The sequence below is a fragment of the Cydia fagiglandana genome, chromosome 24, assembly GCF_963556715.1.
Source record: "Cydia fagiglandana chromosome 24, ilCydFagi1.1, whole genome shotgun sequence".
Classification (NCBI taxonomy): domain Eukaryota; kingdom Metazoa; phylum Arthropoda; class Insecta; order Lepidoptera; family Tortricidae; genus Cydia; species Cydia fagiglandana.
Genome location: NC_085955.1, coordinates 10,814,781 through 10,842,034, shown reverse-complemented (window position 1 = coordinate 10,842,034; position 27,254 = coordinate 10,814,781). Strand labels below are relative to the sequence as shown.

At 40.0% G+C, this 27,254-nt stretch overlaps 1 protein-coding gene across 1 annotated transcript; it reads right to left on the bottom strand.

Annotated features, from left to right (window-relative positions):
* Nucleotides 1-538: 538 nt before the first annotated feature.
* LOC134676362 (uncharacterized) lies at nucleotides 539-26,247 on the bottom strand. Its single transcript, XM_063534720.1, has 8 exons — nucleotides 25,960-26,247; nucleotides 20,822-20,929; nucleotides 13,777-14,307; nucleotides 13,481-13,585; nucleotides 12,432-12,675; nucleotides 5,834-6,007; nucleotides 4,973-5,572; nucleotides 539-708 (listed from the first exon to the last, which is right to left on the bottom strand). Exons 1-8 carry the CDS (start codon nucleotides 26,239-26,241, stop codon nucleotides 539-541), a joined length of 2,214 nt encoding a protein of 737 aa, XP_063390790.1. The 5' UTR covers nucleotides 26,242-26,247.
* Between the last annotated feature and the right edge of the window lie 1,007 nt (nucleotides 26,248-27,254).

Below are 27,254 nucleotides of genomic sequence, written 5' to 3'. Positions count from 1 at the left end.
AGCCATGCCATGCGCCATAGAATATGATGACATTCCTCCAGTGTCATACGCCACACGTAAAAACATTGATAACACGGCAGGCGTGTCATCAGCCCCGAATTGGTAATCAGTGGGCCCCATAAGTCCTTCGGGGCCCCCTGAGGATGGGGGCCCTGGGCACGGGCCCCGTGTCATGGTAACGTGTCACTCGAACGCCACGTCACCGAAGTGTCAAAACTGAATTTTTTAGCATTAGAAATAAGGTAAACAATCTTGATGTGTCTTTTAATTGAAAACCACATTTTTAAAATAAGTTACGGCAAATATGTAACAATTATGAATGTAATACGACCATTTATATTCTTCTGCTTTCATGAGTAATAGTTTTTGGTTTTTAAAAAGCGTTTTTCAATTAAAAGAAATGTCAAGATCGCTTACCTTCTTGCAAGTTCTTTCTAATGCTAAAAAATGAACTATATATTGCTCTGTGGTCTGTGACCGATTAATCCGTCTTTGGCGTTGGACCTGCGGTGCGGATATATCGGTCATTGGCGTTAGGTTAAAAGTCTGCCAAGCCCACGATGTACCCGTCCAGTATGACCTCTCGGTTTGCCGGGTTATAATTGGACCCGTATCGGTGTACGACCAGTATGTTGCCAGTTTGGAACACCTGCTCGAGACCCGCGCGCACCAGCGCCGCCTGCGCCGCATTGTAATTATAATTCCGGCCTAGAAATAAATAAATATTATAGGACATTCTTACACAGATTGACTAAGTTCCACAGTAAGCTCAAGAAGGCTTGTGTTGTGGGTACTCAGAGCGGCTACCGCGAAAACCGAAATTCGCAAATTGTGGGGATCTTTCTCTTTTACTCCAATGAAAGCGTAATTAGAGTGACAGAGAAAAATCCCCGCAATTGACGATTTTCGGTATTGGCGGTAGCCCTACAGACCAGGGGTGCGAAACTCCTGACTTCGGCCAAACTCGCTCCGAGCAATTTTTAGGGTTGGCACCACTTGACTTCCTTTTGCATGCACGGCCACAGATAAGATAATCACTTGAATTTTGACAACCCTAAATAGCCGAAAGGGATAGTGCCATATGTTAGAAAGGGATAGCATGATTCGACCCTGAATCGCTGTCAAACTTCCGTTTTGTAGGAAGTTTCCTTTCTGTATTACGGTAGTACTATTATTTATTCTGTGCTCAGACGATATATATAATATATAAATACTTAAATACATAGAAAACAACCATGACTCAGGAACAAATATCTGTGTGATCACACAAATAAATGCCCTTACTGGGGATTCGAACCCGGGACCATCGGCTTCAAAGGCAGGGGTCACTACCCACTAGGCCAGACCGGTCGTCATAAATAAATAATTTACACTTTAATATTGCCTTCGGTTACCGCGATAGTTACTCATGGATTGTAAAACCTTCATCCCTGTTTTTAGAGTTCCGTACCCAAAGGGTAAAACGGGACCCTATTACTAAGACTTCGCTGTCCGTCCGTCTGTCACCAGGCTGTATCTCACGAACCGTGATAGCTAGACAGTTGAAATTTTCACAGATGATGTATTTGTGTTGCCGCTATAACAACAAATACTAAAAACAGAATAAAATAACGATTTAAATGGGGCTCCCATACAACAAACGTGATTTTTGACCAAAGTTAAGCAACGTCGGGAGTGGTCAGTACTTGGATGGGTGACCGTTTTTTTTTTTGCTTTTTTTTTGTTTTTTTTTGCATTATGGAACGGAACCCTTCGTGCGCGAGTCCGACTCGCACTTGCCCGGTTTTTTATTAAATATTTTTTTTATTTCAGATTTTTCCAAAAAACCATAAAATCCATATTGTGTTAGTCTACTTCAATCGAATCTTAAAAACTAGGTGTTAGTACCTACAGCATATAAATACATAATTAAAAACAAAAACTGAAAAAGGAGTCAGGATTATTATACTGTAATATAAATTTATTTCATTAATTTATTAAAATTAGAAACATCGTACGAATCCCGTGATTTCCGCGCCATGTCCGTGTTAGCATAATGATTGAGGTCATTAACCCCGTGTGGCACCGACTTTGCCGATCACTGCACATAGGTATTTAATATATCTGTTAATCTTAAGATTGATTTATCGAATACATTATTTTCGTTTCATTCATAAATTTGTATAGGAGCGCTTATGTGTGATGACCTCGATTGTCATTTGTTTTCCGTCTAGTAATGAGGGTTTCCGCGATCGAGATTTTCACTAGGTGGCAGCACTGTGACGGGAGGTCTTTTTGACAGCTGCTATCAAAATCCACCAATTAAAAAAAAAATGGTTAACCTTTTCGCCGCCACGTCAGTGAAGTAATAAAGTGTTATCAGCGCCGGATCTATATCTGAATCCCTAAAGTCTTTTCTCCTATCTTTGCATTCCCTAATATTGTTTGTCATAATGATCAGTTGTCCTAACACTAAAAAGCCTAATTTTGGTTTCTCTAATTATTGATTGCTTATCCTAATGTTATTAAGCATATTTTCTTTTCTGCGAGGGTCGCAGTTCTAACCCTAACCTAACCTACTTTTGTGGCAGCAAGTTCTCAAACCTAACCATTTTTCAGAACCGTACATTATGGAAAATAATCGTTATGACAATTAATTGTTAGGGCATGTGCCCATTAGGACAAACCAGTTAGGGCAATTGACTTTAGGACAAACGTTAGGGATTCAGAATGACACCCATCAGCGCCATGTCAAAAATTATCGTATACAAACCTGACCAAAACTACGACTTGATCAAGTCGTGGCGTGTGGGGCACGAAATGTTCGGACTTCATATCAATTAAGTCAATGGCGTCGAAAGGGTTAAACATGATTGGTGGATATGGACAGCTAGACCTCTCGCCATGGTGCTGTCATCTAGTGAAAAACTCGTATAGTCAGACCGTAAAAAGTCTGCAGCGATTTTGATAGCCCACACAGTACAAGTGTCATTTTAAACGTCAAACTTCAATGAAATTATGACGTATAAATAACACTTACACTGCGTGGGCTATCAAATCCGCTGCAGACTTTGTTTGGTGCAACATTATGACGCCATATGACATCTAGAATCTAGATTAAACGTCGGCCAGGCCCTCGACGAATCCGTTCACTATGACCTCCGGGTTGGCCGGGTTATAGTTCGAGCCGTAGCGCTGCACAACCAACAGGCTGGGCGGGTTCCGGAATATTTGCTGCAGTCCCGCGCGCACCAGTGACGCCTGGGCGGTATTGTAATCGTAATCCGCGCCTAGAAATAAATTACATAAGGGGTATTCCTATAGGGGAGACTTGTTGGGCACTTAAATTATAATTAATCATTAGAGATGCCACGAATATTCGGCAACTATTCGGTTTTCGGCCTATTCGGCCACTTTGCCGAATATTAGGTATTCGGCCACTTTGCCGAATATTCGGTATTCGGCCAGATGTTGCCTACTATAGCTCAAATTTGCAAGAGTGATAGAGAGGTTAGATAACGAAATTTCGATTTTCTTGTTTCGCGGTAGACCCCCAGATTGTGTCAGATAGTGGTAGTGATGCCACCTACGCAGAGTTTCGCGTAATATTCCCTATAGAGGTGGTCTGGTTCTAGATTAAACGTCAGCCAGGGCCACGACGAATCCGTTCATTATGACCTCAACCCGGACTTGTTGGACACTTAAATTATAATACATTAAATCGTTGCTAACAATACGGGTTATGCGCAACGCTACTTTTTGCCCCCGCCTCGCCCTTGGTGATATTTCGTGAGGTTTTTGGTTTGGAGGAGCACATATCTATAGGATCCTACCATCTATGCCAAGAACAGATTAAATAACTTTCCATGAAAATATTTTTTCAAATAGACATACTACTATTTATTTATTTCGGTTTATAATGTATTACTGCAGGGTAGTAGGTATTAGTTCTTAGGAGTCTACAAAGTGTGTATGGCACTTGTCCCACCAAGAGCGAGTAAGCGATTAACTATCGGCGATTTTCTCGCCCAAGAAACTAACTAAAGATTAGGATCCTGTGTTAGTAAAAGAGACACATATTAATAGTGCATCGCTGGCTGTTCACACTGCCGGCGAGAACACTCGCTCTACTAGTTTGTCGCCGCGATAAGATAAAACTAGCTCAGGTACTCGCTCGGCGATGCTCGCTTCGTAGTTTGAACAAGTCTGCGACGTCTGCGTGTTCGGCTACGCTGCACCGCCCGAGAGAGTGCCCGTCGCACTCGAACACTCGCCTATAGCCGTGCGGCAAAACTATTGGAGCTAACACTCGCTTCTCGCCGCTCGCCCACTCGTTTCTAGTTTAACGTTCTACTCGCTTATCGCTCATCGTCGGCGGTGAGACAAGTGCCTAACATTGACATAGATATCTATTAGGGACCGCCTGACTTACGGGCAATATTAATGAGGAATGAGTACAGCCAATCAGTGAGCCAGTACCACAGCCAGTACGGCGGTTTGACATCGCTACAACGCGATCGGTTGACGAGTTCGAATCACGCGCGCGATTGTTGATGAGTTCGCATCACGCGCGCGATTGATCGCAACTAGTTGCGTTAGACTACGATTGGCTGGAATTCGTGAGTGACTCTGCTGAACTAGTACCATTTTTAGAGTTCGTAAAGCCAGTCCTTAGATATATATATATATATATATATATATACATCAATGGTGTGTAAAGAAACGGATAAACTAGAAGTTCTCGAAAATATCAATCAAATCAAAACATTGGAACGTAAGGAGTTAATGAAAACCAATATATTTAGAAGAAATCTGTGGATGGTCAGTAGTAACGTATATATTTCCTAGTATCAAAACTATAATTCCGACTACAATAAGTGTGACCAGACCAAAATATTTTGAATTTCTGCCAAAAATTTGTGTAATATTTCAGTAGCCAGACTCTATCTATTCTCTTTGGTGGAGGGACTTTAGACCTTCTAAATATAATTACCTGGCTTGTTCTTCACATAATAGCTGATATCCATCTGCGGATCATCCGGCACTCGCGGCTGCTCCTTCCTAGAATACTTAATAGATCTCTTAGCTTTCTTAAACTTCAATAATTTAACCTCCGTCTTTGGTTTGTGCAATTTCTCTATAAACTTTTTCCACGCCTTCGCCTCTTTCTCATCTTTTTTAATGTGACTTTCTATCTTATGTTTCACGTAACTGGCAATCGGAAATGGTTCTGGTTTGACATGTTTCGCTTTCTTTTTTTTAACTACAAACCGCTTTTTTCTTATTGAATTTGAATTTGACATGTTTTCCTTGTTTGTGTTTACATGTGACATTTCAGAGTCGTATTTTTCTGTATTTGCTTGTGACATTTCTGAGCTGTATTTTTCTTCTTGGTTCGAGCCGGTCCATGCTTTATATTTAGCGAAGTATTGTATAAAGTTTTCTAAAGGGTCTCCTTCAACTGATCTCTTGTGTTTTTTTTCCGGTCGCTGCGGGAGCGAGAGAGGCATATCGTCGTCTGTGAACACTTGCTCCGAATATGTGTATTCTTCGGTTTCTGATGCGGATGGCTTCAAATCTGGTGTTTGTTGGACTGTAAATATAAGTTTATTTAATTTTAATAGTTTTGTCAAAAACTGAAATGGGGTTAGTAACTGAACATATTACTTTAAATAGGGCGGCCCGGCTCCCATACAAAATGGATCGGCCAAAATAAAACAAACAGCTAGATTTTTTTTCGCGCTTTCGGGGTTGGTCCCATAACTCCCATAGTAAAAGTTGCTTATAATCCCAGAACCTCCCCGGCAACGGGAATGCATTTATTTTTTGGCCACCGTGTAGTGCCTTAATATACCTGGCATAGTCATCCCCATAGCTCGCAGAGTCTCCAGGTTAGGCGGACTGGAGCCGCTGGGGAAGGCACAGCGCTCCGTAGCAGTTCCGTTGGTGCCCCGCAGACAGCTCGTGAGGAACTGCAGGTCCGCGTTGGATATGAGTGTGGGGATCATGGGATCCGATGGCGGCCGAGCTGGATGAAATTTAAGCTTAGAAATGAATTATATAATAATATAATAGTTATTTGTTTTGTTACAAGGGGGCAAAGTTCTTGTTTAACCACTCGTGCTAATATTGATACCCGAGTAAGCGAAAGATTCCAAAATTTAACCACGAGCGTAGCGAGTGGTTCGAAAAATGGAATCTTGAGCGTTGCGAGGGTTTCAAAGCACGAGGGATAAACAAAATTTGCCCCCGAGTGAAACACATTCACGACACCAACCCGAAGCAAATATTAAATGTAAAATATCAAACAAAATCCAACCAAATGAAATCCAAATGAATGTTATTAAATATTTATCATCCAAAATCATTCTACCAGCAAACAACTCGAAATTTGCATTTGATTACTTTGCCTCACATGTAAATAAAATGCAACTTTGCTATCAGTTTTTGAAGTGCAAAGTAAGCCTTTCCGAGCTGGTGTGGTGAAAAAACATTGTTATGGCAGGTGTCCGACCTCTCTACAATAGCCAAGTCTCTTTGTCCACCCAAACTTCAATCTATGGACCGGTATATTGTTCACTTTTTCTACAATAGCCCCAATGGCTGCTGAGACCGGCTCATGTTGCGCCTGTGAACGGGTTCCAGCAGGCGTTCTACATGACATTAAAGCTCTCCAAGCGGCCTCTACGTGTTGGATCTATAGAATCCCCACGTAAGCCTATCAAAAGACCGGGATTTATAGGCCCGTGAAATCCAAAATGGAGTACAAATAATATAATAATTTTTATTTATTTATATAAGCCTATACGGTGTCCCACTGCTGGGCAAAGGCCTTCCCCCTATATATAATAATTAAAAGTGGAAAAATTAGCAGTCTCAGGCGAGGTTCGAACTCGCGACACTGGATCACTAGCCCGTGACAGAGCTCCTGAGACTTCACCTCTCGAATAGGAAGTAAGGAATAGGAAGTATTTTTACCATATATGGGATGGGCTTTAGGGAGGCATCTACTTATAAGATTACACTTAAGAGAGTGTCTTAGAATATTTCTTTTTTTTAGTGTTGTTTTTTGAAAAGATTATTACTTTTGATGGTTGCCACTCATGAGGAAACGAGCGAGAACCCATACAACCATTTCCAGTCGCCGTTACGACGCGGTGTAGACACATCTTGTGTCGACACCGTCTGTTTCGGTCACAATTCCAGTCGCAGAGTCGTCGCCGTGTCGACACAGTTACCAGAAATGGGGAAGGGTCGACACATGACACAAAGTGACATAAAGTGTGGTCGCCGTGTGCACACATTGTTTCGGGTTTGCGACTACTTTATGCCAAAATCATTCGTTCATTCGTTCATTTTGTTCCTGTCAAATGGAAACTGTCAGATGGAAAAATAGTTAAATAAAAATAAGTGACATTAATACGCCATCTCTAAAACGGATTACAAGACGTAATTATATATTGTTTGCATTTATATTACAATAGGACTTAAATTATCATGGGGAATTAAACTGCTCGAGTGATTTGATAAACTAAGTGTAATATAATCAACGCGCCACCACATTGTTTTAGTTTAGCCGGAAATGAAATTGTTTACTTCTCAGTGCTTGTGTTCATAAATATATTATTTGATGCATTTTTAGTACTTCGATGCGTATACTATACTTAAATAACAGAAATAATGCTTTACATACTACGAAACTTGTTAATTATGATGTATAAATATGGTTTAAGGCTGAGAAATATTGCAGTCACAAAGTAGTCGCAAATGTTTCGACTTTGTGTCGACTCTGTGTAGACACATGACACGCGCTGTCAAAAGTAATAACAAAGTTACTGGATTTGCAAAATGGCTCCTTGTGTTCATTTGTTTTCAGATATTCTCAAAGTGTAAAAATGACGTGGTCAGAGATGGGACTTAATAGATTAACTGTTTATTCGACTAATTAATGGAATAAAAAAAGTTAATCCTCAAATTTTAATCACGATTAGTTTAGTCGACCTAACATAGATTGAAATTGAATTAATCTGAACATTAATCGAATAAATTATCGATTAAATCTCGGTTGGAAGTTGACAGGGGGCCATTTTTGTGCGTAAAAATAATAGAAATGTCTTGCATGCAGATGGTAGCCAAACACTTTGTCATAAAAGTCGAGATGGGTGTCGATTTATAAGTTTTAGGGAGTGCCGATTTCGAAAATGATGACCATTTTGGAATCCAAAATGGCGGCCATGCACTGTGTCATAAAAGTCGTCATGGATGTCGTTTTATACGTTTTAGGGGGCCCCAATTTTGAAAATGATGACCATTTTGGAATCCAAAATGGCGGCCATGCACTATACCATAAAAGTCGTCAGGGGTGTCGTTTTATAGGTTTTAGGAGGCGCAGATTTCAAAAATGATGACCATTTTGGATTCCAAGATGGCGGCCATGCACTATGTCATAAAAGTCGTCATGGGTGTCGTTTTATAGGATTTAGGGGTCCCCGATTTAGAAAATGATAACCATTTTGAAATCCAAAATGGCGGCCATGCACTATGTCATAAAAGTCGTCATGGGTGTCGTTTTATAGGTTTTAAGGGGCGCAGATTTCGAAAACGATGACCAATTTGGCTTCCAAGATGGCGGCCATGCACTAAGTCATAAAAGTCGTCATGGATGTCGTTTTATAGGTTTTAGGGGGCCCCGCCTTCGAAAATGATGACCATTTTGGAATCCAGAATGGCGGCCATGCACTATGTCATAAAAGTCGTCATGGGTGTCGTTTTATAGGTTTTGGGGGGCGCAGATTTCGAAAACGATAACCATTTTCGATTCCAAAATGGCGGCCATGCACTATGTCATAAAAGTCGTCATGGATGTCGTTTTATGGGTTTTAGGGGGCCCCGATTTAGAAAATGATGACCATTTTGAAATCCAAAATGGCGGCCATGCACTATGTCATAAAAGTCGTCATGGGTGTCGTTTTATAGGTTTTGGGGGGCGCAGATTTCGAAAACGATAACCATTTTCGATTCCAAAATGGCGGCCATGCACTATGTCATAAAAGTCGTCATGGATGTCGTTTTATAGGTTTTGGGGGGCGCAGATTTAGAAAATGATGACCATTTTGGATTCCAAAATGGTGGCCATGCACTATGTCAGAAAAGTCGTCATGGGTGTCGTTTTATAGGTTTTAGGGGGCGCAGATTTCGAAAACGATGACTATTTTGGATTCCAAAATAGCGGCCATGCACTATGTTATAAAAGTCGTCATGGATGTCGTTTTATAGGTTTTAGGGGGCCCCGCTTTCGAAAATGATGACCATTTTGGAATCCAGAATGGCGGCCATGCACTATGTCATGAAAGTCGTCATGGGTGTCGTTTTATAGGTTTTGGGGGGCGCAGATTTCTAAAACGATAACCATTTTCGATTCCAAAATGGCGGCCATGCACTATGTCATAAAAGTCGTCATGGGTGTCGTTTTATAGGTTTTAGGGGGCGCAGATTTCGAAAACGATGACTATTTTGGATTCCAAAATAGCGGCCATGCACTATGTTATAAAAGTCGTCATGGATGTCGTTTTATAGGTTTTAGGGGGCCCCGCTTTCGAAAATGATGACCATTTTGGAATCCAGAATGGCGGCCATGCACTATGTCATGAAAGTCGTCATGGGTGTCGTTTTATAGGTTTTGGGGGGCGCAGATTTCTAAAACGATAACCATTTTCGATTCCAAAATGGCGGCCATGCACTATGTCATAAAAGTCGTCATGGATGTCGTTTTACAGGTTTTAGGGGGCCCCGATTTAGAAAATGATGACCATTTTGAAATCCAAAATGGCGGCCATGCACTGTCATAAAAGTTGTCATGGGTGTCGTTTTATAGGTTTTGGGGGGCGCAGATTTAGAAAATGATGACCATTTTGGAATCCAAAATGGCGGCCATGCAGTATGTCATTAAAGTCGTTATGGCTGTCGTTTTATAGGTTTTAGGGAGCGCAGATTTCGAAAATAATAACTATTTTGGAATCCAAGATGGCGGCCATGCACTATGTTAAAAGTCGACATGGATGTCGTTTTGTTGGGCATGGTCATCATTTTCGAAATCTGCTTTTCCTAACACCTATAAATCAACAGCTATGACGGCTTATATGACAAAGTGCACGGCAGACATCTTGGAATCCAAAATGGTCATCATATTCGAATTCTGCACTCCCTAAAACCTATAAAACGATATCCATGACGACTTTTAAGACAAAGTGCACGGCACACATCTTGGATTCCAAACTGGTCATCATTTTCGAAATCGGCACTTCCTAAAACCTATAAAACGATATTCATGACGACTTTTATGACAAAATACGTAGCGGCCATCTTGGATTATAAAATGATCATCGTTTTCGAATTCTGCACTCCCTAAAACCTATAAATCGACATCCGTGACGACGCAAGTTATCTTTATTTTCAGATTAACAAATTGCTACAGAATACAAATGACAAAAAAAGAAGCGAGGAGGTAATGAAACAAGCAAAAATACAGATGATTCCTCGACGCAATAGGATGCTTCTTAAATTGTGTCCAGATTTTTTTGTCATAAAAGTTTTTATTTTTCACGTATTACTCTCACAAGTTCCGTGACATTTCGACCTTGTAATTTTTTAAGTAAATGTTTTTGTTTATCTGTGAGGATCTCACTAGAATAATATAATCAAGGTATGTTTATATTTGATGATTGAAATAGTAACGCAAAAATAAAATTATATTTGTGTCTTGTATTCCTGCCGAAGACTTTTATTTTTCCTTTTCCTTCTACACAAGTTTGGTCAAGTAATAAGAATTTAGGGCTCTCAATTTTATTTTGACTTCTACAACAGTAAAGCTACGAGGCCATGTTTGGTATCGTTTTCGTATAAATTCGCAGTACCAAATTTAGTTATGGTATCACATTGACACCATTCCTAAGTAAAAACATATAAACTTACTTTCTTTTAAACTCCTCTTCACGCTTAAACTGCTGAACAGTTTTAATTTAAATTTAGTACACATATATTTTGAGTCCCGAGACAGGACATAATAAGTTATCTCAAAAATCATCCTTCAAAGGTGTGAAATGAGGTGTAGGGAGGAATTCAGAATTGACTTCTTGAAGTTAATACTGTTTAAGTTTAGGTTTGAAGTCATGTTTTTTTTTATCATTTTTAACTAAATCAAAGATGTAGACCATCCCAAATTTAATATAAATCGGTTCAGCGGTTATTGATTTCCCGTACAAATTTCCACGCCACTTTTCACACCTTCAAAAGATGATTTTGATTATAAGATCTATCCTATGTCCTGTTCCGGGACGCAAACTATTTCTATACCAAATTTCAACGAAATCGGTTCAGCGGTTAAGCGTCAAGAGGAGTTTAAAAAAAACCGACCAAGTGCGAGTCGGACTCGCGTATTAAGGGTTCCGTACATTAAGTCTGACTCGCGCTTGACTGCACATTTCTAATAGGTTTTCCTGTCATCTATAGGTAAAGAACTATTTTGTGTATTCAGACATACAGACGCAAGATTCCGTTTATTGCTTTTGAGGTACGGAACCCTAAAAAGATTTTTTTAATTTTGTGGAATGGTTTCAATGTGATACCTTAAATGGATTCAGCAACCCAGATTTATACGAAAACGATACCATACACGGCCTAGCACCTTCACTGATGTAGATATATCAAGATAAAATTGAGAGCCCTAAATAAACTTTCAAGAGCGGATATCTCAAAAACTATTCAACATATCGAAAAAATTGACTGAATAAACTTGTAACAAATTAAATTAACTTTCATTTTGTATAAGTGGCCATGTCGCTAAGATGCATAGTTTCCGAGATATAATCGAAAAACCGGAAAATGGGACATTCAAAGCCCCCTCTCTTCCCCCCGCTCAAGGGCTACGGCCGGGGACTTTTGATATGTTCACCTCCTAACTTGTCCAAACCAAGTTACAGTGTCAATAATTGTGTTCCGAGCATTTCCCTCTACAACTTTTTTGAGCATTCGTTGGCTGACGTAAGTAGCTTATTGCATTTCTTTAAAATCTTTTCTGTAAAAGGTTGACGGGTGTTGGGTGTTTATATGGTTTTGGTCGATTATTATCATTTGCATCGCCCATGATGACTTACTAGAATTACTTACGAGCACACGAGACACTAATAGTAGTTTGACAAACCTTGGTTTTCAAGAGGTATTTTATATTGACATTTGCTGTCACAAATTTGCTGTCAGATTTAGTCGCAAACCGCACGCAAAGTGCACACAAATGTGTCGACACCTTGTTACGGAAAAGTGTACACACGGCGACGACACTTTGTTTCGAAACAATTCTAGACACATTGTGTGGACTCTGTTACGACACATCTGACATTTAGTTACGACTTTGATGATTCTGCGACTGGAATGGTTATATGGGAAGGTGGACCTACCTGTCGATGGTTCCACAAAGTCCTGCCCCGTAGGATCATAACCAGTCAGGTGCGCCAGCCTGTCCAAAAACCAAGCGAGCCGGAGCACCAGCGTGTCATCATCATGCCCATGGTCATTGTTGTGGGCCTTTTGCCCATGGTCATTATTGTGGGCCTTCTCATGGCCGCGCCCGTAGCTGTGATCGCTGAGGATACCGTTTTCGTGGCCGTGGTCATTTTCGTGGCCATTAAGATTGTGGTCGTGCTGAAAAAATATAAAGTACAGTCACCTGCAATAATATGTTACTCTTCGAAGGCCGCAAAATTATGTGACACGCTCTTATGGCTCTAAAAATAAGATCGTGTCAGATATTTTTGCGGCCTTCGTTGTGTAACATATTATTGCCGGTGACTGTACAATCATCAGGCGTGGCTCACTCCGCGATTTTGTCGCTTTGCAACGGGTAGCTACAAGTACATCTGTCCCACACCAATTTTGGTGGCCAGCCATAAGCCGCGCGTGGCGCTGTCGCCACCTAGCGGCCATATCTGTCCTGATCGTAACAGACGCGTTTTGTTAGAGAGTGAGTCTTCTGTACCTAGTACTATAATTTATTCTGTGGTACAATCGACATTTCCGGTGAACCACTTCAGAAAAAATTTACCTCGATCTTTTCGAGCTAAGCTCTGTCTCCCATAGAGATAACCAATTATGATGCATAGGATTCTTTATCTTAATAATGAAAAGGGTAAAAACAGGTAATGACTGTAATGAGACACAATAGTAGTAAGGACAGCTAACCTTTTGGACGCCAACGACCAATGATGAATGAATGGCAATGATGGATGATAAAATAACTGTCACTTTTTAACACCGTGGGATAAGTGACGGACACCGTTTTATCACGCTGTCACGTAGACAAGAACGACCATCAACCGTATTGTTATCTTGAAAATTAAATACTCTGTTGGTCGCAGAAATCGCGAAGCGTCTGGTTGACGTAACTGGTGACCGAAGAGCCAGTGATTAATTTCATTTAGTTGTACCACTGTATATATATTACTCTTACCTCGCTGTATTTATCCGCGTACAACTTGTCCTGCAGCTCGCTAGCGGCCCACACAGCGAGCTCAGCGAGGCGCCGCACATGCTCGCTCGCTAAATCACACAGTTCCTGAACCCCTCGCTCATATTAAACATCGTGTAATTTCTCTCACCTCGCTGTATTTATCCGCGTACAACTTGTCCTGCAGCTCGCTAGCGGCCCACACAGCGAGCTAAGCGAGGCGCCGCACATGCTCGCTCGCTAAATCACACAGTTCCTGAACCCCTCGCTAATATTAAACATCGTGTAATTTCTCTTACCTCGCTGTATTTATCCGCGTACAACTTGTCCTGCAGCTCGCTAGCGGCCCACACAGCGAGCTCAGCGAGGCGCCGCACATGCTCGCTCGCTAAATCACACAGTTCTCCTGAACCCCTCGCTAATATTAAACATTGTGTAATTTCTCTTACCTCGCTGTATTTATCCGCGTACAACTTGTCCTGCAGCTCGCTAGCGGCCCACACAGCAAGCTCAGCGAGGCGCCGCACATGCTCGCTCGCTAAATCCGCCCTCACACAGTTCCTGAACCCCTCGCTCATATTAAACATCGTGTAATTCGGCGCCATCGCCAAGAACTCCGTGAAATTCATGTTCATTTGTGTTACTGTGGTTAAGTTGGTGGGGATAGGGAGGCCGTAGGTGGAAAAAGGGAGAAGGATGTTGAGGAGGGCTGCTTGGACAAGACTGGGTTTGGTGGGGTTCGTGAGGGGGTTGGCGGGGTTGGTCAGGAAGTAGTAGAGAGCGTCGTTTGACTCGTTTTGGTTGGAGTATCGACGTAGTTGGACGACGTTCTGAAAATAATAGGTTGTTTCAGCTGGCAGTAATGAGGGGAGGTAGGAGACCATTGGGCAGTCAGGAGGCTCGGGCACCCCCTTGTAATAAGTTTTGATTTACAGCTGAGTTGCACCAGCTGTGGTCACGGAACCACAACACCAGCACCAGCTGCGGTCTTTCCGTGACCACAGTTGGTGCAACTCAGCTGAAACTTCAGAATTTAAGGTAAAAACAACGAAATTAATTCGCAGTAGACCCGGTTGTGTAATTAAATATGAGAATTTTATAAAACTAACTCTGCCGTTCTAACAACATGTGCAGTAATCGCAGTTGAAATGTCATGCAATTGTTTAGAGTCAGACTAGCAATGTACAAATTGCAGAACATTCCCAAAAAGCGGAAACGTTCTCGAGAATGTTCTCAGAACATTCTGCAACATGGAAATTTATTGTTCCGCCATCTTGGATTTTTTCCAAAAAAAATTTTTTGTCATAGGAATCTAGAGGCCTCTATCTCCCGCCATGCCAAATCTCAGCGCGCTCGGACCAACTTGAAAAAATAAAAAGTCGGCCATTTTTTTTTTAAAGCAGTTTGTTTTGTCACGGGGCCCTCTATGACATTTGGTCGAGCACTCCCACCTATCACGCACCGTTTAAAAGTTGCCATACAAAATAAAAGTCACCAGTTTTCTCGCAATTGTAGTATATTCTCAAAAAAAATTTTTCATAGGTATCTAGGGGACCCCGAAATTCCGTGATCATAATTTCAGCGCGCTAGGACAAACTTGAAAAAATAAAAAAAAAGTCGGCCATATTGAAAAAAACATGGCCGCGTCAAAAACTGCTAAGGTCCCTCTATGACATTTGGTCGAGCACCCCCCACCTAGGTCTGATCGTTTGGCCGGGCCGTCATACATTTTTCTGACCGGAAGCGGTAGACCAAAAGTCGGAATTTTCTGGGGGTAAGGATACTACACCTAAACTATCGTGAATATTCATGGTATAAACTACGATAAATAAATAAATTCTCGTTCTCGAGAACATTCTCAGAAGTTACCGAGAAATTCTCATGTGGAAAGTTTCGCAACTTTGGAAAGTTCTCTTGCGTGCATTGCTAAGTCAGACCAAGTCTGCAGCGGATTTGATAGCCCACTGAAATGAAACACTGATATGAAATTATGACGTATAAATAACTTTTGCACTGCGTGGGCTATCAAATCCGCTGCAGACTTTTTTTGGTCCGACTCTATCTTCCCAAGTAACACACAAGCAGGATAATAGAGTAAAATTATCATCTTATTCAAATTAAGATTGCATAAATTTTGTGTATATGCGGTGGAAATTACTAAATTCGGAATAAGAAAATATGTGGGCCTAGTGGGGCCTTTATACCAATAAATGCTGAATAAATTTTGCATAGTATCGGTTTTGCATATTAAAGCTGAATAATACTTATTTCTTACACAGTTACTTAGACATTATTCAGCTTAAAGCATTTGTGGTTACTAAAAGCTGCATAATAGCAGCATTAGCAGCAATTAGCTGTATATATTCTGTGTTGTATGATTTTAAGCAGACAATATTAAGAAAAATGTGATAGTGGCTACTAAATGCTGAAAAGAAGCGTCGGTGAAGACTTTCAACTGTATAAAAGCGGTTGCAGTTTCTGTTTTAACGCTAGTTTTTGAATAAAGGTGGACGCTATTACTGGAAGCTGTAATAAAATCCACATATTATTTGTTATTCAGTAGCTGCATATATAGGTTAATTATGGCTTTTATTGACATAACGTCTGAATAATAAATACTAAAACAACACTTATAGTTAAGTTATAGCGATTTTAGTACACATATACTATATTTTCTTGCTAAAAGCTGCAAAATGAACACAATGAGAAGCGCTATTCAAACTACTGCTTAGTATCAACAAGTGCGCAGTGGAGAGGGTTCCGTAGCTTTATACACGGTCAACAGTGCTACTTGAGTCAGATTGCTTTGAGCTTGAGCGTGTTTTTATTTTATTTTGAACGCATCAAGAATAAATACGCATATTCTTTAATCCAACCATTATTTAAAAAATCGAGGTTTAGTTAACAATTCTCTTCGATTGGTTATTTTACACAAGATGCATAGTCCTTTTAATTAGAGATGCACCGGATATCCGGTTACTATCCGGCCTATCCGACCACTATTTTACTATCCGGCCGGATACCGGATAGTGACCTTCTATTCGGCCGGATACCGGATAGTAACATTGCATGATTTCGGAGTAAACAAATTGGATTTAAGAAACAGACACGGTCATAATCGTACTTGTTTATTATTTTAAAACAATTTAATCATTCCACTGACTTGCACGCGCACTCATTTCTAACCTAGAAATGAGTCCGCGCGAACGTTTACTAGGAAACAGGTCAAACCTGCAGAATGCGCACCTGAAAAACCGAAATGTAGGTATAGTTCCGCCGGCCGAATATCCGGCGGCCGGATACCGGATATTCGGCCAGTGTCCAGGCCGGATATCCGGAATCCGGCCAAACAACTATCCATTGCATCTCTACTTTTAAATCTTTTAATGACGTAAAACAATTGCTAGTTACCATCGTAAACACTGTTAACTGACCATTTTCATACCTTACTGCAACGAGATAAAGTTTACCAATGGCCATTTAAGGTTGTTGTTAGTTGGCAAACAATGTGTCAAATGCTAGTTATTCATATTGTTGCATTAAAAAGTTGTAGACTGGACTACGTATGAGAAAAATAAAATAATCACCCTCATAGCGAAATCGATTCTCCTGTCGATTTTGAACAGACTGTTTTTAGTTTTCAAGTGGGTCTACTCATATCCATCCCACACTGTACTCGTACTCATACCTAAACAATACTGCCCATATCAAACTATACTTAATTGTACTTATACCCGTGATACCCGCTACTAATATGAATGAATGAATGATATACCCTCACCTTCGCACCTATACCATATTCATATTCATACCATACTCGTAACCATACCACTCATACTATATACATCTTCGTACTCACGTCGTACATCTTTGCGTTACCTTTACCTACTACATATTTGTCGGAACTGATAACGGAAAAAATAACTGTGTAAACTGCCGTGCCCCCAGATTTATCATATAACTTATATATTATATCGCGTTTATAATATTAGTGGGAAGTAGGATTGAATATTGCCCGTGTTACATACCTATAATGTTTTATCATCAAAGTAGTGAGGATCTATGTGGTTTTTACTATTTGTGTATAGAACCCTAATAGGCTTTAAGATTGAGAAAACAATTACTATTATACTGATGTTATTCAAAACTTGTTGTGTTAAGACCATTATTATCTAACATGTTGCTTAGTAACGCGAATAATGTGAATGCTTATTCAGAAATTAGCACAATAATAGCTGTGGCAGCAGCTTATATTCAGCACAGTCGGACGCCATTACGGTTGCTCACTTTCTAACCTCTACAATTATATAGGAATTGAAAATGAACTGAAAAACCCATTTTATTCATTTATAAAACTAGTTTTATCGTAGCATAACTTGTTAAAGTACATTTTCTATCACTAAAACATCTAAACACTGCAGAAAAATTACAAATTTAAATGTGGAGTAGTAAATTTTCTATATTTACTTTTGAAACGGTGCATTATTTACGCGGCGCTTTAAAATTTTAAATAAAATGCATATATATATTAACAGTAAAGTCGCATGCGCAATGAAATTGAAGTTATGTAAACATCAAATAAATATATGGGTGATGTCCTCCTTATTTTGTAAGTTTTCACTGCAGAAACTACACTTTGACACGAGTTCACAAATTAAAATGGAAGACAAATCATTGATTTAACACAAATATCTGAATATATTTTCTGTAAAAATGCACTTTGGAACCAAAAGCTTCATAACGTGTGAATAACTGATTCATTGTGTACAAAGCTGGATAACTTTGGTTTAAAAGCGATATATAAGGCAGTTTTCCCGAAGCACTAAAAAAATCAGTAGTAAAGCCATTATATAAAAAAGGAGATAAAGATAAAATGGGTAATTATCGGCCTGTGACACTTATACCTATATTTTCTAAAGTTTATGAAAAAGCTATGTATTCTCGCCTAATCCAATTCTTTGAAGCAAATAATATAATTAATGAAGAGCAGCATGGATTTAGAAAATCTCATAGCACTTCCCTTGCAATGTTTAAATTAATAAAGACTATTTCAGAATGCATTGATAATAAAGTCCCTGCAACAGTAATATTTATGGATATTAGCAAGGCTTTTGACTTTGTGTGTCACAAACGACTTTTAACAAAATTATCGCGATATGGTGTAAGAGGTCCTGCACTTGATTGGATTAGAACTTATCTTCTAAATCGAACGCAGTGTGTAGAAACCGTACAATACTGTCATGATCTCAAACTAATCAAAGCATACAGGTCCTCATACAGGCAAAATAGCTTCGGGGTGCCACAGGGCAGCATCTTAGGTCCACTCATGTTTTTAATGTACATAAATGATTTACCTAAGAACTTAAAACATGAATGCATTTTGTTCGCCGATGATACATCGATTATTATAAAAGGCAATGATCTAACGACATACAATGATGAAATAAACGAAACTTTAAACAAATCTATAAATTGGTTGCAATCAAATAATTTGAAAATAAATTTAGACAAAACGAAATATATCCAGTTCCACACGGCCAAAGGAAATCCACAATTACTTTCCGTATGCGTTGATAATATTCCAATCGAAGGAGTGCTCGAAACGAAATTCTTGGGTGTGACGATAGACTGTAATTTAACCTGGAAAACTCACGGAGATAATGTCTGCTCAAGAGTTAATAGCTTCATATTTGCCCTTAGGAAAATAAGTAAAACAGTCTCCATGCAAGCTGCGCTAATTGCTTATAACGGATATGTCAGCTCTGTGCTTCGTTACGGTATCGTTATATGGGGAAATTGTGTAGAAAAGGAGAGAATATTTAGAGTACAAAAACGTTGTATCAGAGCAATTTTCAATATAAAATTAATGGAATCGTGCCGTCCCTACTTTATAGAACATAACATTTTGACATTTGCATGCTTGTACATTTTTGAAGCTAGTGTTTTTGTGCACAAACATAAACATCTTTTTATTCATAAACAAGATATGTGCAATCACGAGATTCGTAACCAATACAGGCATAGAATTTATAGGCCTGCTGTTAAGCTAGCTATAAATTCCAATAATTCCTATATTATGTGCATCGAAATTTATAATAAGTTACCTGACGTATTTAAGGATGATAATTTGATAACATTTAAGAGAAGAATTAAAGAATGGCTGATATCGAAATGTTTTTACTCGACCAATGAGTATTTTAGGTGTGAAATAAATGAACTCTAATTAATTTTTAATGATATGCATGACTATGAAATGTACTTTGACTTACCTAATTATTATTAATTTATTTTTATTAAATTCATTGGATTTTGTAGTATATACCATGTAATAGCACTGTTTATTTGAATGGAATTAATTGTTTTGTTAGTATTAGTTTTATGTATGTGTAAATGCCTGAAAAGGTAAGATTTTAGTTATATAAGTTATTAATGAACTTAATGTGCTGTTCATACTTAGCTTTAATCTATTACACAATAAATTACAATTAAGCTTTTGACAGCCTCTATACAAGTGTTATTCAGCGATTCAATGTGTGGGCATACACTTATATAGCTATTACATTACTGTTATTCAGAAATAAGCGGCGTGGGCACTGCCCACTTTGCGCCCAAACCTTCTGTATAACGTCTGTATAACGCTTATTCAGCTGTTATACAGCTACCTTATTCAGCATTAAGTACGGCATGCTCTATTATTCAAACAATATTCAGCTACGTTGTGTTACTTGGGTTGTTCTCTATGGATAAGTTCTTTATTTAGACGATTTTGATTTTCATGCAAGTACATGTTACAATAAGCAGGGCAGAACTTTACAGCCACATTATAGGTAGTTCGTAGTTAGCTTTGTAAAGCCCGCTCCACACTCGTGCGCGAATCGCGGCGCGAAGCCGCGAACGCGAGTCTGGAGTCGATTTCGCATATCAGCGAACTAGACTCCACACTCGCGTTCGCGGCTTCGCCCGCGATTCACGCGCATAGTCTGGAGGGGGCTTAACAGAGCCCGCCGGCGGCTAATCCTATTGTCTATTGTTAAATTTGTTAAGTAAAACCGCACGTGCTACTTACCTGCAAAAAAGGGTCATTATTCTATTTGGCACCTGAGCGCGGGCTAGTCCAACGCTCATAAAACCAGTGTAGGTTCGCTCTCCGATAACGCGCCTTTGTTACGCATCTCGATGACACATTTTAGACTGGTTCTGTAGTGTTTGATTCGCCGGCACTCGGTAACCGAAGTACGCAGGTTTTTATGCAGGTGGTTGTAGCACGTGGCACGAGCGGTTTTACTTAACAATAGACAAAAGGATTAGCTCGGGCTCTATTAGAAAGCTACGAACTATACTTACAACAGTCATGTTCTGCCCGCGGCAGGACTCTAGGCGCCGCAGGTAGGCCTCGATGGAGCGCCGCAGACCGTCCAGGTAGGCGCTGCCGTTTTGAACCGCCTGATGCACCTGCAAAAGTTGCATAGATGGTAGGATGCTAATAGATCCAGCAGTCAGTCCAGAGTTCCAGACTTCCGAATTAACTCACATTTATAGACGGGTCTAAGTGGTCTAACGCGAATTTTATTCAATTACCTTGATTTACCGACGTTTCGACACAGGTTTCACTGGTCGTGGTCGCGGCTGACTGATGTCCCAGCAAAATGTCAAAACAGAGATTCCTGTTTCCTGTGTCGAAACGTCGGTAAATCAAGGTAATTGAATAAAATTCGCGTTATTCCCGTCTATAAAATGTGGGTTAATATGTGTACAAAAGGCGAAAATTTAAAATATTATATATAATTACCTTCCGAATGTTTTCGGGATATTGAGATATTTCGAGATATTGAGGAACGAAGACAGTTTCTAGTGACGGAGGAGGACTGGAGGTCGAGACAGTATGTTTCGGGAGGCAGCGGGCGTGCGTGGAGACTCCCGAGTGTGTTATTATCATAGAAGGTAGGGTCCTATTAGAAGTGGTATTATACGCATGCCTCCGTGAGGGACAAGACATATCTACGCGATGCGACACTATGATTAGTCGCGTTTATACCACCATAAAAATAAATTATTTTCAGAAATTATTACCTCACGCCCTAGAACCGAGAGCCAACAGGAGTGGTCATTTCTCCAAACAAACGTACTCGACTGTTTCCTCCGTGGGTTTTGATGCTAGAGCAATGATTTTTTCAACACAGATTAATATTGTCAATATCTGTGTCGGACCGTTTTGCTTTTTTGATATTTTAGTTTTTTAAGGCCCTTCAAAAATGGCCAAAATGGCCTCATTGACTATGCCGCAATGAGAGGCGTATTCAATCAAAAGTGAATGAGCACACTGCCGAGGTTTTTCCGAGGGGCTAGAGTTTTTCGAGAGAGCGAAAGTTTTAACAACCGGACCAAGAACGAGTCGGACTCGCCCACCGAGGGTTCCGTACTTTTTAGTATTTGTTGTTATAGCGGCAAAAGAAATCATCTGTGAAAATTTCAATTGTCTAGCTATCACGATTCATGAGATACTGCCTGGTGACAGACAGAGAGACGGACAATGGAGTCTTACAATAGGCTCCCGTTGTTACCTACCCTTTGGATACGGAACCCTAAAAAGGAGTGAATATATATATGTATAGTAACTTTAAACAAAGCGTTATTTTCCCTAATAGCATTTTCTTGTAGGGATTTTGTTGGGCCTTTGTTTACGTGTTAGTTGGGCAACCGTTATATTTGGCCGTACGATTTGCTGGAGGGCCCTCGACAAAGGCCCTCCCGAAGATTCCCAACAGAGGGCCATAAGAGTAATTTTTTCGTTGGGCCTATTTAAATAAATCATACAATTATTCAACGGTGGTGGTTTTGGTTGGGCCGTGGTTGGGCCTATACACATTTGTTTGATGGTTGGTTAATTGTTACATTTGGCCGTACCATTTGCTTGAGGGCCCTCGACAAAGGCCCTCCCGAAGATTCCCAACAGAGGGCCATTAGAGTAATTTTTTCGTTGGGCCTATTTAAATAAATCGTACAATTATTCAACGGTGGTGGTTTTGGTTGGGCCGTGGTTGGGTCTATACACATTTGTTTGATGGTTGGTTAATTGTTACATTTGGCCGTACGGCTTGCTGTAAGGCCAACTGCAAAAAAATAAAAAAGGGCAATTTTTTCGTTGTGCTTCTGTTTGCAAATTCAACAATTACCCAACGGCAAGTCAGGTAGGTCGGTAGGTAGTCGTGCACCAGGTTGAAGGCCCAACACAGCTTGTCCCACAAAGGGCCAACATTGTAACTTTAACGTTGGGCCTTGTGTAGGATTCTTACAATACTACCGTAGGTGAATAGTTGTGTAATTTATAGTGTGCCTACAGTCTAATTATGTAATGGGCTTTTGTTTACGAGTCCTACAGTTACCCTACGTTAAGTAAGTGGTTGTGTAATACGACGTTGGGCCTTAGCTGATAAATATTACAATTACACTACGGTAGGCATTGGTTGTATCCACATGAAGGCCCTAGGCAGCAGTTGTTGTTAATCTACTCTGTATCGTTCCAATTTTAGTATATGTACTGCCGAAGCAAGTACACTTACTATACACTCTAATTTGTATATATACTAACCGCCCTTCGAAACTTCGTAAGCGAGATTTATGTTTTTTGAGATTTAAATTGAGAAAATGTTGGTAAAATATATATTTTTTAATTTATGTATAAATTTTATAGTTATAGCTATTAGATTTATAAGTTATTTTAAAAAAATATTATGATTATATACGGAATAATCGAGAAAATAACTATAACTTCGATGTTTGGAGACAGTAACGCCATCTAGTGACGCCACAAGCAAACTCAACTGGTATTGTTGGGCATCAGTACCACAGCCAATGTTGGTAAACGCGATATTTGTGCTCACTGGGCCAACGAATGTTATCGTTGTTTAGCCACCGGTACCAAAATACACCAAGGCCCATTGTTAGGCGTCAGTGCCACAGCCAATGTTGGTAAATACGATATTTGTCATCATTGGGCCATCGGATGATATCTTTGACTAGCCAACGTTACCAAAATACACAAAGGCCCATTGTTGGGCATCCGTGCCACAGCCAATGTTGGTAAATGCGGTATTCGTCACCATTGGGCCAACGAATGTTATCGTTGTTTAGCGAACGGTAGCAAAATACACAAAGGCCCATTGTTAGGCCTCAATGCTACAGCCAATGTTGGTAAATGCAATATTTGTCATCATTGGGCCATCGTATGATATCGTTGATTAGCCAACGTTACCAAAATAAACAAAGGCCCATTGTTGGGCATCAGTGCCGCAGCCAATGTTGGTAAATGCGATATTTGTCATTATTGGGCCATCGGATGATATCGTTGATTAGCCAACGTTACCAAAATACACAAAGGCCCATTGTTGGGCATCAATGCTACAGCCAATGTTGGTAAATGCAATATTTGTCGTCATTGGGCCATCGTATGATATCTTTGATTAGCCAACGTTACCAAAATAAACAAAGGCCCATTGTTGGGCATCAGTGCCGCAGCCAATGTTGGTAAATGCGATATTTGTCATCATTGGGCCATCGGATGATATCGTTGATTAGCCAACGTTACCAAAATACACAAAGGCCCATTGTTGGGCATCAATGCTACAGCCAATGTTGGTAAATGCAATATTTGTCGTCATTGGGCCATCGGATGATATCGTTGATTAGCCAACGTTACCAAAATAAAGAAAGGCCCATTGTTGGGCATCAGTGCCACAGCCAATGTTGGTAAATGCGATATTTGTCATCATTGGGCCATCGGATGATATCGTTGATTAGCCAACGTTACCAAAATACACAAAGGCCCATTGTTGGGCATCAATGCTACAGTCAATGTTGGTAAATGCGATATTTGTCGTCATTGGGCCATCGGATTATATCGTTGACTAGCCAACGTTACCAAAATAAACAAAGGCCCGTTGTTGGGCATCAATGCTACAGCCAATGTTGGTAAATGCGATATTTGTCGTCATTGGGCCATCGGATGATATCGTTGGTTAGCCAACGTTACCAAAATAAACAAACGCCCATTGTTGGGCATCAGTGCCACAGCCAATGTTGGTAAAGGCGATTTTAGTCATCATTGGGCCATCGGATGATATCGTTGATTAGCCAACGTTACCAAAATAAACAAACGCCCATTGTTAGGCATCAGTGCCACAGCCAATGTTGGTAAATACGCTTTTTGTCATCATTGGGCCATCGGATGATATCGTTGATTAGCCAACGTTACCAAAATACACAAAGGCCCATTGTTGGGCATCAGTGCCACAGCCAATGTTGGTAAATGCGATATTTGTCATCATTGGGCCATCGGATGATATCTTTGATTAGCCAACGTTACCAAAATACACAAAGGCCCATTGTTGGGCATCCGTGCCACAGCCAATGTTGGTAAATGCGGTATTCGTCACCATTGGGCCAACGAATGTTATCGTTGTTTAGCGAACGGTAGCAAAATACACAAAGGCCCATTGTTGGGCATCACTGCCACTGCCAATGTTGGTAAATGCGATATATGTCGTCATTGGGCCAACGAATATTATCGTTGTTTAGCCAACGGTACCAAAATACACAAAGGCCCATTGTTGGGCATCTGTGCCACAGCGAATGTTGGTAAATGCGATGGTGGGCCAAAACAAAATTAATGTTGGCTACGGAACGAACATCATCCCAACGTTTTCCCTACCGTTGGCACCGTGGGCCCCAACGAAAATGCTACTAGGGTTTAGAGTTAAATTAAATACCAATTACGAAATCATCTGCTATCCGATACTTAATTATGAAATCGCATGCTAAGAGGTTGTTAAAATAAGTAGATAAGTATGAATACAATAAATTACCTAATAAAGGGCGGATTATTGGCCAAAGGTGGTTCAATGCGGTTTAGGGTTCCGTATCCAAAGGGTAAAAACGGGGACCCTATTACCATTGGTTCGGGTTGGTGTAGTGAAAAATTTTGTGTTTCACTCGGGGGCAAATTTTGTTTAACCCTCGTGCTTTCAAACCCTCACAACGCTCAAGATTCCATTTTTCGAACCACTTGCTACGCTCGTGGTTTAAATTATCGGGTATTAATATTAGCACGAGCAGTTAAACAAAAACTTTGCCCCCTTGTAAAACAAATAACTATTCTTACATCGGTGCACTCAGTTTCTTACCGTTACACCTCCAGGCCCCATTCGCACGGCAGCTTTTTCAACGCCCGTTAAAAAAGCGTTTGAATGACACAAATGGATAACCATGTATCTATTCACACGACAGCGGTGGTGCTTTTTATCAAGCGTTGTTGGATTTTCGACTTTAAGCCTGGGACGTTAAATTGAATTTAGAGTGCGGACAGATTCAAGCGCTTTTTTAACGCGCGTTGAAAAAGCTGTCGTGCGAATGGCGGCTTAGGATTTAAGATTTTGAATTTAAATAAAATGTGTGGAGCTGTTTAGGTTTAATGAAAATATGTTTACCTTGTGTTCCATGTATCCATTGTATTTGTAATCATCAGCGTAATGTTTCTTATACTTCTCGTAATCAAAATGCAAGCTTTTTGTATGTATATTATCATACACAACTTGCTGGGGCCGTTGTGCCTGCTGCATTATCCATCTATCTTGTCTCTCTCGTTCGATCATATTTTTTTCAAAAAAATACTTCCTCACTTGCGGTAAATCTATGGTCCATGACACAGTCTCCTCGAACGCGAGGAAAAAAGTGCAAAAACCGAACGCGACTTTCACAGCTGTCAACATTTTGAGCGGGAAAAACTTTTTTAATTTCATGCACTCCACGACGTTTAAAAAAGTATCAGAACATGGTAATTTTGGTTATTTTTTAATAATAGTGTTTTAAGCTTGAAACGCGTTAATTTTCGCAGACGAAGGTAGACAACTGGTGGGAAATTGGCCGACAATGATCGATTTTTACGTAATTGCGCGTTTCCCGCGCTCATTGTTTGAGGTTAGTGTTGCCTGCCTTGTGAAATAACTGTCATTTGCTAGAAGTCATGAATCTAGTACATATAACCGATTCAGGTATTAGGGGATTGGGGAAATGACCGAACGGGATAGTCGTATGCATAAACATATTATGTATCTTTCAGTAGGAGTAGCAGCGAAAGCACTATATTTGGTGGTCCTTGTCACAGTATCATACATTTATTTTTATTCCCCACCATAGATTTATAAGGCATAGATTCCTAGTCCGTACACCCCTAGTGAAGCCATTTCAAGTGCGACGTCACGTCACACTCGCATCATCGTATTCGAACGGCCCTCGCAGTACTCAAAGTCAAATCGGTCTGTGTACACCTCCCGTTTAAAAATCAAAAACTACAGGAAAGATGGTTGTTAGTACAGTGAATGGGTGTCACAACACATCATATAATAAAAACAAACCGCTTGATATTACATTTCACGCGTAAGTATCGAGTTTAATGTGATATTTTTACATAATCGTAAATACAAAAATCCTAATTTTCGTCAGCCGCCATTTCTTGTAAATGTTGCCAGTGTAGTGAATATTTTTTCCTCCAAATGGGACATGACGTCTACATTCTAAAATAAATACGCTCAATGAAATTTCATTGTATAATTATAGAAAATTATAATTAAGTTAATTATTTAGGTAAGTATTTACTTTTTTCTTATTTTTATTTTGTGTCATGTTCGTTTCAGTTTTCTGACTGACCTACTTCTGTCTGCGAGATGGAAGGAAAGAAATAGACTAAATCGGAATGACGCAATATGAAAACATTGGAAACGGA

What these genes read in the sequence shown, in the direction of transcription:
- LOC134676362 (XM_063534720.1), bottom strand. Translation starts at nt 26,241, where the DNA reads ATGTTGACAGCTGTGAAAGTCGCGTTCGGTTTTTGCACTTTTTTCCTC. An exon ending in GCGGGCAGAACATGACTGTT is followed by an intron (nt 14,308 to 20,821) that starts GTAAGTATAGTT and finishes TATTATTTTCAG; the next exon opens with AACGTCGTCCAACTACGTCG. An exon ending in TTATGTGAAGAACAAGCCAG is followed by an intron (nt 709 to 4,972) that starts GTAATTATATTT and finishes ATTTATTTCTAG; the next exon opens with GCCGGAATTATAATTACAAT.